General features: G+C 44.3%; 1 protein-coding gene across 1 annotated transcript in view; it reads right to left on the bottom strand.

Annotated features, from left to right (window-relative positions):
- The window catches only part of LOC126278391 (putative transcription factor SOX-15), a 253,345-nt gene extending 242,379 nt beyond the window's left edge, over positions 1–10,966 (bottom strand). Inside the window, exon 1 of the mRNA XM_049978489.1 lies at positions 10,767–10,966. Coding sequence (XP_049834446.1) covers positions 10,767–10,809 — 43 coding nt within the window. The 5' untranslated portion in view covers positions 10,810–10,966. The remainder of the gene's footprint in view (positions 1–10,766) is intronic.
- Between the last annotated feature and the right edge of the window lie 2,876 nt (positions 10,967–13,842).

Genomic DNA, 13,842 nt, shown 5'->3' with positions numbered 1-13,842 from the left:
TGACAAGATATTATGAGAAAACAGAAGGCGATTTAGCTACGAAAGCCTGAAACATCCAGCAGCCGTGAACGGCATCAGACGTCTTGTCAGGAGCTAACTGTCTAAACACCTAGCTTTCTGTGAAATGATTATTTGGAAATGAATTCATCGCAGACGTTCGATTCCCGGCACGGTTGGGGATTTTCTCTGCTCGGGATCTGGGTGTTTGTGTTGTCCTCATCATTCCATCATCATCATTCGTTGCAGTGGATAGATTGGACTGTGAAAATAATTGGACTGTGTATAACTTTGTACGGGCGCTGATGACGGCTTAGTTACACGCCGCATAAACCAAATATCATCATCAACAACCCAGAGGCATTTTCGTTTCATGCTCAAAACTGATGCAGAAATTCTTTGTTTTGGAGTTATTCAGTTAGTAGTTTTATAATGCATACGCACATACACACACACACACACACACACTTAAGTCAAAGTGAAGACTAAAGATCTGGTTCCGAGAGAGAAGGAATTTGGAGGTCACCATGTGGTCCAGAGTCAGACCATTAGTTATTCATAGACTATAGCAACAAAAAGCATTACTGCTCCTAAAATGCAGAATATTTATTATTTTACCTCCAAATAGTACTATTCAAGTAATTATTGTGTACATTATTTTTTATGTACCCTGAAACTGCATATAATCTTGAAATCCGTAAAATATTTGACAAGTAACCGTCACAAATGTCGCGAAATAGCAGCCGGAGCTGAGTTTCAATTTCTCAGAAACACTAAAGCGTCGCGGACTGAGCAAGATAAAGCACGTTCGCCCTTGTCCCGATAAATCTTCAGTACTCGAATATGTGATATGATTGATTGTCGGCATTAACGCGGATTACTGCTGTCTGGAGCAGGTCTCCTGCTGCGTGGGTGGAAATTTTCCTGATGCACGATACCAGCTGCAAGAAAACTTCCACGAATGCGCCGAAGGGCATTGCAAACTGCAAGGTCGGAATTTATATCTTCCTGTGTGAATCACGGATTTTACGACCGTTGCACGTGGATTGCTGAGAGAAGTAGGAATTAAGGAGTGAAGTGGTTTATTTGTAAAGATATTTAGTCCACTCACTGTGGCTGCAACACATAAGAAAAATTATTAAAAGTTGAAGGAAAAGTAATAACGGCTAAATGTAAAAACAAAAGGAGATGCAGTCGAAGCTGAAATGTATGTATCTATCAAGCAGGATGGTACTTATAGGACTAACCAACAAAAAGATCAAGCTCCACCAACGACATAAAACAAAGAAAGCCAAATGGTACCACAGGATGGAATATAATTGAACAAGAAGTTTCTGGGGCACAGCGTTGAATTTAGATTAAGCACGAGTGTAACACATTTCTATTACGAGAGAGCGAGAGAGAGCGAGAGAGAGAGAGAGAGAGAGAGAGAGAGAGAGAGAGAGAGATAAGAAACGGGTATCCGTTTTTCCCCCTTCTGTGTACTACAAGCTGGAAAAGATTTCATTAACATAGAACAGCTATAATTCTACTTAGAATGTGATTTTATTATCGTAATACTTGTTGAAGTTACGTTGTAATCGTTCCATTGGGTCGAAAAAGACTACAGAATTCTGAACAATGAAAATTTAAAATTTCAATGTTAGTTGTTGAATATAAACAGAGAGAGTCGGAGGAAAATTCTACTCACTAATTATATCCGTGGAACTGTGGACTTTCAGATTGCTTCACTCATTAGAAAAAAATGTGTGCAACAGGTCGTAGTGTTTAGTGTATGTTAATGTGTGAGTAGTGAAGGTATCAGCTTCACAGTCGAAGTAATGTTTTAATTAAAAAACAAATCAAACACATTTCAATAATTTAAGTTACGTAATGTGACTTGAATGTCAGCATGTGCGTTGATTTATCAACGGCGTAGTAGTAATAGGATTGGAACCTGTGAGGAGAAAAAGATATGTAGGGAAACAGTACCCTGTTTTACTGTTTCGCTACAAGCATCAGCCGCATACATGTAGCTGTACAGTTAAAGCACACTAAAATTGTCATCAGTCCTATCAGATTTCGAAATTTCTGAGAGATTATCACTACTATCAGCAAATCAGGCTTGTACAACGAGGATGTGGAAATTTTAATATCTTATCACCTTATTAAACTGAATCGCGCATTTATAGCGAAGGACCCAACATGGTGGTGACATACAGCTTTTAATGCCCCCCCAAACCACGGACCTTGCCGTTGGGGGGAGGCGTATGAGTCTATGCAGATAGCCGTACCGTAGGTGCAACCACAACGGAGGGGTATCTGTTGAGAGGCCAGTCAAACGTCTGATTCCTGAAGAGGGGCAGCAGCCTTTTCAGTGGTTGCAGGTGCAACAGTCTGGATGATTGACTGATCTGGCCTTGTAACATTAACCAAACGGCCTTGCTGTGCTGATACTGTGAATGGCTGAAAGCAAGGGAAAACGAAACCACAGCCGTAACTTTTCCCGAGGGCATGCAGCTTTATTGTATGGTTAAATGATGATGGCGTCCTCTTGGGTAAAATATTCCGGAGGTAAAACGTCCCCCATTCGGAACTCCTGGCAGTGACTACTCAGGAAGATGGCGTTATCAGGAGAAACAAAACTGGCGTTCTACGGATCGGGAGCATGGAATGTCAGATCCCTTAATCGGTTACGTAGGTTAGAAAATTTAAAAAGGAAAATGGATAGGTTAACGTTAGATATAGGGGAATTAGCAAACTTCGGTGGCAAGAGGAACGAGACTAGGTCGACAAATGCCTGTTGATTTTTTCTTAGGCCTATTGTTACTCCCAGCAGCTTGTTTCGCCTCGGAAAAGCGCAACTGGAGTGGTGTGTAAGGGGCGATCAAAAGTTTCCCTTCGTGGGCGTTGCTACTGCGTTTATGCAAACCAGCGCGGTACGATGCGTGTATACAAGTACCGACGTATAGGCAATGGGTTATTGTGGCCTTCGAACAGAAACTTTTGATCGCCCTTTATATTTAGACAATATTTCAAGAAATCTGAGTACATTTTCCGTTAAAGGAAGAGAAGTAGTCAGAAGGCACATGTTAAAGCAAACCGGTAATCGTTGTGGCCGAGCGGTTCTAGGCGCTTCAGTCCGGAACCGAGCTGTTGCTACGGTTGCAGGTTCGAATCCTGCCTCGGCCATGGATGTGTGTGATGTCCTCAGATTAGTTAGGTGTAGGGGACTGATGACCTCAGATGTTAAGTCCCATAGTGTTTAGAGCCATTTGAATCATTTGAAATTGATAACGGTCATCAAAGATAAACAAATTAAAATGGTTGTTGACCGTGTAAGGCGACATATCATTGTACCATGCCGGGCTGCGCTGTAATTTTTCCCGTTTAGTAGTTTCGTGGTTTTGTGTAGAGTTTTCGTCTTTATCTTTCTCGTCAGGTATCCTTTACAATCGATTATGCGCTTACTTGTGCCGTCTCATTTGAAGCTGTCTTGAAACAAATGAACAATACAGACGGAGGGAGCGGACGCGAAAAGAGTTGCGCTCACGTTTCTGTAACAGATTTTCTCAATAAATGGCGAGTTGTTAAATCCTTCGGTGTGGACTACATAACTGAATAACCTGTTCAGCGATTTAATCTTTATGTTGTTACGAGGAGGACGCAGAAAGACAGTTACGCCGAGAGGAAGGGAAAGATGTCTTCTGCCAGCCGCTGTTTCTCGTATGAGAGCCGGACTAACTGATCCCAGTGCTGTGACTTCAGCTGCGCACGCAGAGAAGCGTTGCTTCAACGTTTCGATCTAAATCCTACCTATATCGGTCCATACTGCAAAGCCGACTTGCGGCGGGAATATCTCGCCCTCGCCCCTCACACAAGGGCGCGACTGCTAGTACGAAATGTGATACACAAAGGTGAAATAAACCAGTTCGAAGACACACACGTATACCGTTCTACCTAGCTGTCACAGGCAAGGACTGTGATTTCGCCCGTGCTTTCATTCCATATTACGAGATGGCAGAACATTAGCAGCGACCGCGCGATAATTAATGCTCAGAGGCCAATAAATCTCTCGACGCGTCCCCGTTGGCACCAACGCTCTCCTTGCGAGTGAGGAGTTAGCAGCGTTCCGAGGCTAATGACTACACGCGCAATAAGGCCAGTCCGTCCACATGCTGCTATACTTCAAAGAGACTTCGTCTTCAAGTAGTCAAGCCAACCAATCATACTTCATCTCTAAAACACATTAATTTATCCACATTACTGGATGGTATGTTCTTTGGCTGTGGATTATATTATTTCAAGAAATAGGTTACAAAACCAGCCACTTTTTTATGTATTTTTATTTTAGCCAATATGCGTTTCAGGCTTTCACCCATCTCCAGTTAGTGTAATACATATTTGAATCTTCAGTACGTACGTCGTTAAAACATCGACAGCAGATTCGATTATGCAGCTGCCCTGTGCAACATAACAATTTTGTTTAGTTACTATTCTTTACGAGTTCTATATTTACGATGTATTGATGATTAGGTGTACTTACCATATACTATGCTTGTCGTTATTCCGATGTATACATGTGACAAACATTTTTCCACTTCTGTCTTGCACAAAAACAGCCAACTATCAGCCATACTGCCGACAGACATCTTTGTCTACATTCGACAACTATATCTATGGTCAAAGTCTATTTTTTACAGGTTCTGAAAGTACTACTTTTGGTTTAAGCTTACGTACGACGAAAAAGAATTTAAACTGTTTAGCATGAAGACGCTGAGTACTCTGTATGGTTATTAAAATACTGCATTACTGACTGTTTAATTAGGCTATATGGGATCTTACAAAAATAAAATACTACATTTTATATGAAAGACTTAATATTAGCCGGCCAGTGTGGCCGAGCGGTTCTAGGAGCTTCACTCTGGAACCGTGCGACCGCTACGCTCGCAGGTTCGAATCCTGCCTCGGGCATGGATGTTAGCTTTAACTAGTTCTAAGTTCAGATGTTAAGTCCCATGGTGCCCAGCGCCATTTGAACCATTTGAACTTAATATTACATATTTTACTCAAGAGGAATGACATTTTCAAACAATAAAGACTGAACAACAAATGGTTCAAATGGCTCTGAGCACTATGGGACTTAACTTCTGAGGTCATTAGCCCCCTAGAACTACATAAACCTAACTAACCTAAGAACATCACACACATCTGTCCCCGAGGCAGAATTCGAACCTGCGACAGTAGCGGTCGCGCGGTTCCAGACTGTAGCGCCTAGAACCGCTCGGTCTCTCCAGCCGATACTCAACAACAGATTTACATTTTGTTGACCCATTATATGCGTTGGATGGGCTCACATTAGATTATGTTTTCACTTGGACGTTTTTTCTTAGAAAATTTCCATAATTTGCCCATACAATCACACACTAAATTCAGCGCGAAAGAAACCTAATACAATGTGAATCCTTCCAAAGCATATAGCAGTTCTACATAACGTAAATCTATTGTTCTGTCTTTATTGTTAGTAATTGGCATTCCTACTGAGTAAAATATGTAATGCTGGTTCTTTTATATGAAAACAGAATATATTATTTTTATAATATTCCATATAGTCTAACTAAACAGTTACTAGTACACTTACGTGATAACCATACAGAGTACTCAGCACATTCATCCTAACAATTTCAGTACTTTTTAGTCATACAGAGGCTTAAACTAGAAGTAGTACTTTCACAACCGGTAAAAAATGTAACTTTGACCATACATATAATTTTCGAAAATAAGCAAAGATGTCAGTCGAGCAACATGGCCGATACTAGGCTGTTTCTGTGCAAGATAGAAGTACCACATGTACAAACGCGAAAATCAGAACAATAACAAACAGAGCAGGAACTACAATATGTGATCAAAAGTATCCGGACACCTGCCTGAAAATGATTTACAAGTTCGTGGCGCGCTCCATCGGTAATGCCCACCCTTAGCCTTGATGACAGCTTCCACTCTCGCAGGCATACGTTCAGTAGGTGCTGGAAGGTTTTTTGGGGAATGGCAGCCCATTCTTAACGGAGTGCTGCACTGAGCAGAGGTATCGACGTCGGCCAGTGAGGCCTTGCATGAAGACGGCGTTCCAAAACGTTCCCCAAAGGTGTTCTGTAGGATTCAGGCCAGGACTGTGTGCAGGCCAGTCCATTATAGGGATGTTATTGTCGTGCAACCACTCCACCACAAGCCGTCAATTGTCAACATGTGTTCGATCGTGTTGGAAGATGCAATCGCCATCCCCGAACTGTTCTTCAACAGAGGAAAGCAAAAAGGTGCTGAAACATCAGTGTAGGCCTGCGCTATGATAGTGCCACGCAAAACAACCAGGGGTTGCAAACCCCCTCCATGAAAAACGCAACCACACCATAACGCCTCGGTCTCCGAATTTTACTCTTGGCACTATGCACGCTGCCAGATGACGATCACCGGGTTTTCGCCACACCCACATGCTGCCATCGAATCGCCACATTGCGTACCGTGATTCGTCACTCCACACAATGTTTTTCCGCTGTTCAATCGTACAATGTTTACGCTCCTTACACCAAGCGAGGCGTCGTTTGGCATTTACCGGCGTGATATGTGACTATGAGCAGTCGCTTATAGTCACATATCACGCCGGGTGCTGTGCTGTGTTGTCCTCATATCATCATTTTATCCCTATTGACGCGCAAGTCGCCGAAGTGGCGTCAAATCGAAAGACCTACACCCGGTGAACGGTCTGCCCGACGGGAGGCCCTAGTCACACGATTTCTTCTTCTTCTTTTTTTTTTTTTTTGTTTTACAGAGGAGGTCGGCCTCTACTCTTTTGTGCTGTACGTGTCCCTTCGCGTTTCCACTTCACTATCACATCGGAAACAGTGGACCTAGGGATGTTTAGGAGTGTAGAAATCTCGCGTACAGGCGTATGATACAAGTGACACTCACCTGACCACTTTTGAAATCCGTGAGTTCCGCGAAGCGCCCCATTCTGCTCTCTCGCGATGTCTAGTGACTACAGAGGTCGCTGTTATGGAGTACCTGGCAGTAGGTAGCAGCACAATGCACCTCATATGTAAAACGAATGTTCCTGGGGGTGTCCGGATACATTTGATGACGTAGCCTAAGTACAGCAATATGTTGTACATAAACAACTCGCGAAGCCCACTAGCTAATCAAAACTATGACTTTGCACGGGGCAGCTGCAGCATTCAGTTTACTGTCGACGTTTTAACGAAGTACCTACTGAAGATTCAAAATGTATTACACTAACTGAAGCCGGATGAAAACCTGAAACGCGTATCGGTTTAAATGGAAGTACATAATAGGTGTCTGGTGGCTGTGTTTCTTAAAATAATAAAAGACGGTCCCTGGTTACACGGAAAATGTATTATGCCGTACACAGCGTGCGATTAACGAATAGGAACGAGAAATATAAAAAATATGTGTTTTGTGATTTTCAAATTACTACGTCGATAGTAAATCTATGGAAATAAGAAATTTTCTCACGAATAACGAACTTAAAGATAAATGCGGTAAAAACGAGACGTCGCCACCAAATGTTACTGAAGCTAAAATGTTATCTGGTACAATAATCCACGAAAAGGAACAGCATGAGCTATTCCCGCCAGTATCATTTCAATGCCACGTCGTCGAGCTGTGTCTCACTGCCAGACCCGAAGATAGCATACTGACATAATCGAGATAATGGAGATCTGTCTTCAGTGGCCAGACGTGTGAAAAACCTGGTACTTAAATTTCCAAGTAATCTTTTTTGTACTATCAAAAATTAATTGGTCCTGATTTTGGCGAACAATTGCCTACTATTCCATTCGATGGTATTCTAATGTCGTATGAGAAAACGGTAAAAAACCTTGGGTGTAACTTTGGATGAGCACCGTGGAAGTAAAATGCTATTGCCACAAACAGGAAAACTTCCGTTTACCACTACGCCCTCCGTAAATTACGTACGTATTTCCAAAGAATGTAAAACGTAAACTTTTACAGATACTCGTTCGGGCGATATACGGTGTAAACTAGCAAGATGTGAATAATGAATAGTGAAAACACTAGGCGTTTAGAACTATCCATGAATGCTTGTGGTGCGTTATACTTGCAACATCCGTCTCCCTGAGCATGTCAGTGGTTCATACTCCCAGTTAGGGCGATTGCGGCCAGACAAGATACGTGACTACCATACGCTATGTCTGCTCCATCGGCTCCTCACTGCGCAAGCACCCCAGAACTTACAGCAGATCTATCGTCTGACACAACAGGAACACACAATGTCTCATTTACGTAGCACCGTAGAACAAAAACATTGGCAAACTACTTCTCTGGTGTTTCCACCCGCTTCTGGAATAAACCACACAATAAAACGGCCTGCAGCAGTAAAGAAAAGGTGAAGCGCTCCCGTCTGTCAACGTCATAATCCCCCACCGCCCAAAAGAAATAACGTACGTGGCCAGTTTGCCTGTGTCAGACGGCAAGACAAACGCTTCCATCTTCTCCCTGTCTTCTCATATCACAATCAATCACGCCACTTTTTTGTCCCCTGTCTTTATTTCTATCACGTTCCTCTTTCCTTCCGTCCTCCATCCTTTCTCTTATGCCCAGTATGGCCACCCCTTATAGTTTGAATCTACCTGCCCTTAATTTGTTTTGGTTGTCCTACTTTTAACGCAAGAATATTTTTTTCTGATGTTTCCGCTCTTTATAACGTAGCAGTTTCTAAACGTTGGATTGTATATTAGATGCAAGATCTCTTATAACACCTTGTCATAATAAATGTAATGGAAATTACGTGGGATGCCTGTTCGCAAGAGATGGTCTGATGATCTTAGCCTTGCTAGGGCAAATAAATAAATATACTCTGCCCTTGTATACACACTATTGTGATTTTCTGAGTGTAGATGTAGACAGTAATACTCAAGAAGAACTGTACGTGCAACAGCTATCACCATACGGGTAGCAATGTTTGACGGATAAGTGAAAAGCACGTGTATGAATGGAGGGACTTGTATTCGCTGAGGACACACGCCGGATGCGAGCGACTGCTGTTGCGTCGAGCGATGAACATAAACCCGTGCGGCTCGCCCGCAGCCTATCATCTCACCAGACTGACCATGACGGGCGTTGCACAACACGGCTGCCACGCGCAGCGCTGTGGCTTTTAGTCCAGAACGAGCAAGCGGGAGCAGCACGTGGGCAACACATCGTGCATTTGTTAAAGTTCCACACGCGGTAGGACAGGCCGCTGTCTGGAGCCTAGAGCAGTGTCCGAAGATACTCAGAGGCCGAAATTTGCCGGCGTGTGCGATCCTATGAAACTTCCTGGCAGAAGTGAAGTTGTGAAGAGGGATCATGAGTTGCGTTCGGATGCTCTGTTGGCAGAATCATTGGCGACGAAATGAGGAGTCTGTCGTTCGAATTCCGCACCAGTCACTTTAATCTGCCAGGAACTTTCATACTGAGAGACAAATGTACGATGCACGACCCATTTTAAGCTGATGCTATCACCTGTTAATCTTAGCCTCACAGGTAAAATATGAAACGTAGACATGAAAATACGCCAAGGAGGCATCTGTTATTAAACCCATTGTAAATAAATGGTCTTCAGACACGATGGAGTTCCATATGCAACACGTATAAAACTATAAATTTAAATTTCGTTTGGGAACACTCATTAGGTAGTACTCTACACGTTGAGCTTGAATAGTAATGTTCACGCTATTGGAAACCACACTTTTCTTGTCCTAAGGATGTGTACTGAATCTTCTGAGGGACTGTTTACATGGAAGAATATGATGAGTGGGTGAAGAATACCATTACTGAAAACAATCTGGTAGCAAAATTAACACTCGGTTTCAGCACTTAGCCTACTTAGGTGAATGGTGCCACGAGCGCTGCACAAGTCCCTATCCAACGGACATTCTGCGTCAGTAACCACTTGCCATCAGTCTTGGAAACACGATCATAGTAGTTGCAATTTGGCTCTGAATACTGACACAGTGTCTGGTGATCAGGAACTGTATGACACCATCTGTTACTCTATAACTGACTAAATGTTGGTGTACACAGTTCACTTGCAAGCCTCTAGTCCTGTTTTCGTACATTTCATTCGGCGTATATAGTACGAGAGGACTCACTGCACTTCTGTTATTTCCGCTTCAAATGATGAGACGGAACACAGACTTTACATGAAAATATTTTATTCAATATTATCTTACAAGCGCACAAAGTGATTTTTAGCAATACATTGCAAGCTACCCGCGAGCTGCGGCCCTTGGCTGGTCGAGACATACGTCAGCTCGCGTCTCCAGGCTACCCGACGCTAAGCTCTCAATGGACGCTCGGCAGTACACGTGAGAAAAAAGGACCTGGAAAGTCCCGTTTCGCAAGCATGAAGTTACAATATTTCACGAGAGGAAACGGATTACTGTGGATAGACTGAACTGTCCAGTTTGAAAAATGGTGCTAGATGGCACGTGGAGTGGCAAATGAGTTACAAAACTCGTTAGTTGGCCACAGAACTGTGATCACCTACATACAAACTACTCTAGGATTAGAGCTGTGTAGCGATTTCGGCTACGAAGGGACATTGGACAACTCTGTTACACATACACTGCTGTATTTGGGTCACTGTTGGGAGCCAAGTGTCAGTGCAAGGTTTTGAGGACTCTGCAGACGTGCGTTGACGAAACAGTAGGACAGCAGCATTTAGCACCGACTGCGGCAGCAGAGCTGTTGCGGCAGCCGATATTGCCACTTACCTATGTCGTCCAAGTCACTATCCAGACAGTGTGGTGGCTCCATTTCAAGCGCGAAGTTCCCTAAGCTCTAAACGGTAAATCTCGGCACTGACAGTGGCCCAGTCCAGAGGACAGGCGACGGGCGGCGAACGCGCTGGCAGGGAAGGCTTTGAGCTGGTGGCCGGTCACACCGGCCCCTCCGCCGGCCGGTCGGTCAGCGCAGGTGGGCGACTGTTGGTGACTGTCGACGCGGGCGTCTGGGAGCACAGGCGGTGCGGCTGCAGAGCGCGGCAGGAGCTGGCGGACTGCACGCCCGCCGGCTTCCGCTCGACCCTCCCCCCGCCACCCCACAATGGGCCGCCGCCTTGGGAATTCGCGCACCCGCTCTCACGGAAATGCTCATACCGTCCGCCATTGTCGGCGCTGCGTAATTACCGCCATTAACGTGCCGTCTTATCTCGTTCGCGTGCTCGCGGCCCAGCCGGCCGCCGACGGCAAACATCATTAGACCGCCTACCGACAGGGACCACCTGTAGCAGCATCAGATGAAAGCTGAGAAAAGTTAAGCAAGTTTGAGCGCTGGTGGGCCTCCTGTATTCGGACGGGCGAGGTACTCAGCTATATGAGTGGGGATCCAAAAATAATCGGAATCGAACTGTGTAGTTACGCGTTCTGCCGCTAAGCGGCGTTAGTTTAACTTTATAGTCTCCCAAGTCACTCAATAAGTTGGCATCAGTCGGAGTTAAGCGGTTTGTTTGGGGTGCTCTGTTGTTTGCGTTCCTTTTTCAACCCTCCGGTGATTAATCACATAGGCGACAAGAAGGAGCAAAGAGTCTGTGTGAAATTTGGTGCCGCGCAGGATTAGTCGAGCAGTCTAGGGCGCTGCATTCATGGACTGCGGACGGAGGTTCGAGTCCTCCCTCGGGCATGGGTGTTTGTGTTTGTCCTTGGGATAATCTAGGTTAAGTAGTGTGTAAGCTTAGGGACTGATGACCTCAGCAGTTAAGTCCCATAAGATTTCACACACATTTGAACATTTTTGATATTTGGTTTTCTTTAGAGAAAACTGCAAGCGAAATTGTTGGGATACTTCGGGAAGCCTAAGATGAGGTTTTGGGGAAATCACAGGTCTACGAGTGGTTTTCGCGTTTCAACTGAAGACATGTCACAACCCGGTCTTCCCTCGACAGGAAGAAATGACGAAAACAATGTCAGAATCAAATGGGCAACTGATGAAGATCCTCGAAGGACCACTGCCCAAATTTCTGGGAGGAGGAAAGTGTCAAGGAACACAGTCCAGTGAATTTTAACTGAAGATCTGCGCATGAGATAGGTGTCTACTGAGAGATGGCCAACGTGAAAACCGCTTGAATGTTTGCCACGACTTGAAGAGTAAGTTCAAAACAATCCAAATTTTCTTATAAGAATTATGGTTGGGGATGAGAGTTGGCTATATGGGCGCGATTCAGAGTCAAATCCAGGACAATCAGTGAACCAAATTTTTATCTTGATGTGTTACGAAGATAGCGAGAGCGAGTGCGACGAAACGGACAGATGATTGAAGAAATGGGAACTGGTTGCTTCATCATGACAATGCTTCAGCCCAAACAACTCTCACGGTCCGAAAGTTTATTGCAAAAAACTACATGGTGCTTGTGACTCGTCCAGCCTACTTCCTTTTTTGTTCCTGCACATGAAGCAAACTACTAAAGGAAGGCGATCCAGTAATGTGGATAACGGCAAAGGAAACACGTTAACGGGCTTGAACAGTATACGGCGTCAAGAACTCCAGAACTGTTTTCAGCAGTGACAAAAGTGTCTGGACAAGTGCGTTAATACACATGGACAATACTTTGCAGGGAACTAAACTATTGGGAATGTAGAGGTCAATAAATATGCGAAATAACAAAAATTCCGGCTTTTTGGGCCCCCTTGTAATATATAACATGGAATTTTTAATACCCTCATTTGTATTTCCGTTCTAACGGGGTTCTAGTGGAACTTCTATACGACGATCACACTTTGACACGGTTGCTCCATACGGTAAATCTGTCAAAAGTTGGGACCTTTAGACCAGCGAGCCTAGCGACAGGTTTAAAAGCCAGGTACATCATACAGTCTGTATCGCTGTTCGCGTCAATATGTGTGTTTTCTACGCGGAATATCCGGGTTCGAGTTAGCCTAGCGACAGGTTTAAAAGCCAGGTACATCATACAGTCTGTATCGCTGTTCGCGTCAATATGTGTGTTTTCTACGCGGAATATCCGGGTTCGAGTTAGGCTTCAGCCGAGGCGGAAGGACCAGAGTGAGTTGCATGTAGCTGCCAAGAGCACAGCTGAAGAGCTCCTTGAAGCGTTGCGGATCCGGGTAGGAAAAGCCGACATTAATGGCCGGAAGAGCAGTGTGACAACAACACGCCACTTGATCCTGATGTCAGATGACGCCATGGGCAGAGGATGACGACTTTCCACCATCCCCGTGCGGGCTTTCTGGCCGGAAATTTTTGCCGCTGTCGTCTACTGGTTCTTTTATTGTTCAACACATGTTTTATTCCTGTCACAGTGAATAATGTGCTTCTTTGCAGCCGTATCTTCCCCTGCTAAGGTCATAACATGATGCTGAATAGTTAAATGAAAGAAACAAATGTTAGTCAATTGGGGGTGGGGGGTAATCATCAACTTGCTTGACAAACCTTCATTCTTCTGTATAGCAGTACATGCCCATACCTACGTTCGCTGACGAATCGTGTGGCGTTAATCATCTACTCTAAGGGAGCCAGTTCGGAGCGTCTAAAAGAGACGTCTAAAGAAGGTTGTAATGTCCGGGTGACATCTGAAGAATTTAATGCCCCCGTGACATTCAATTCATTAGAAACCGAGATGTAGCTCAGAATGGCCTAAGATGAGACAAGAAAATGGCAGCGACCACCATTCGCATGGAAACAACGGCCAAAAATGTAAGTCGGGTTCTCCACCAAGGAGTAAACCAAGCGCGTTTAGTAACGTAGCAGCTGTCAAATGTCACTATAACTTAGAAAAAAAAAACTGAAAAGAATGCAACTTACAGAAGTTCCATGTCGAAACACGTTTGTCTCACG

Source organism: Schistocerca gregaria, chromosome 6 (assembly GCF_023897955.1).
Source record: "Schistocerca gregaria isolate iqSchGreg1 chromosome 6, iqSchGreg1.2, whole genome shotgun sequence".
Lineage (NCBI taxonomy): Eukaryota > Metazoa > Arthropoda > Insecta > Orthoptera > Acrididae > Schistocerca > Schistocerca gregaria.
Note: the sequence above shows the minus strand (reverse complement) of the source record. Positions and strands in the feature narration are given on the sequence as shown.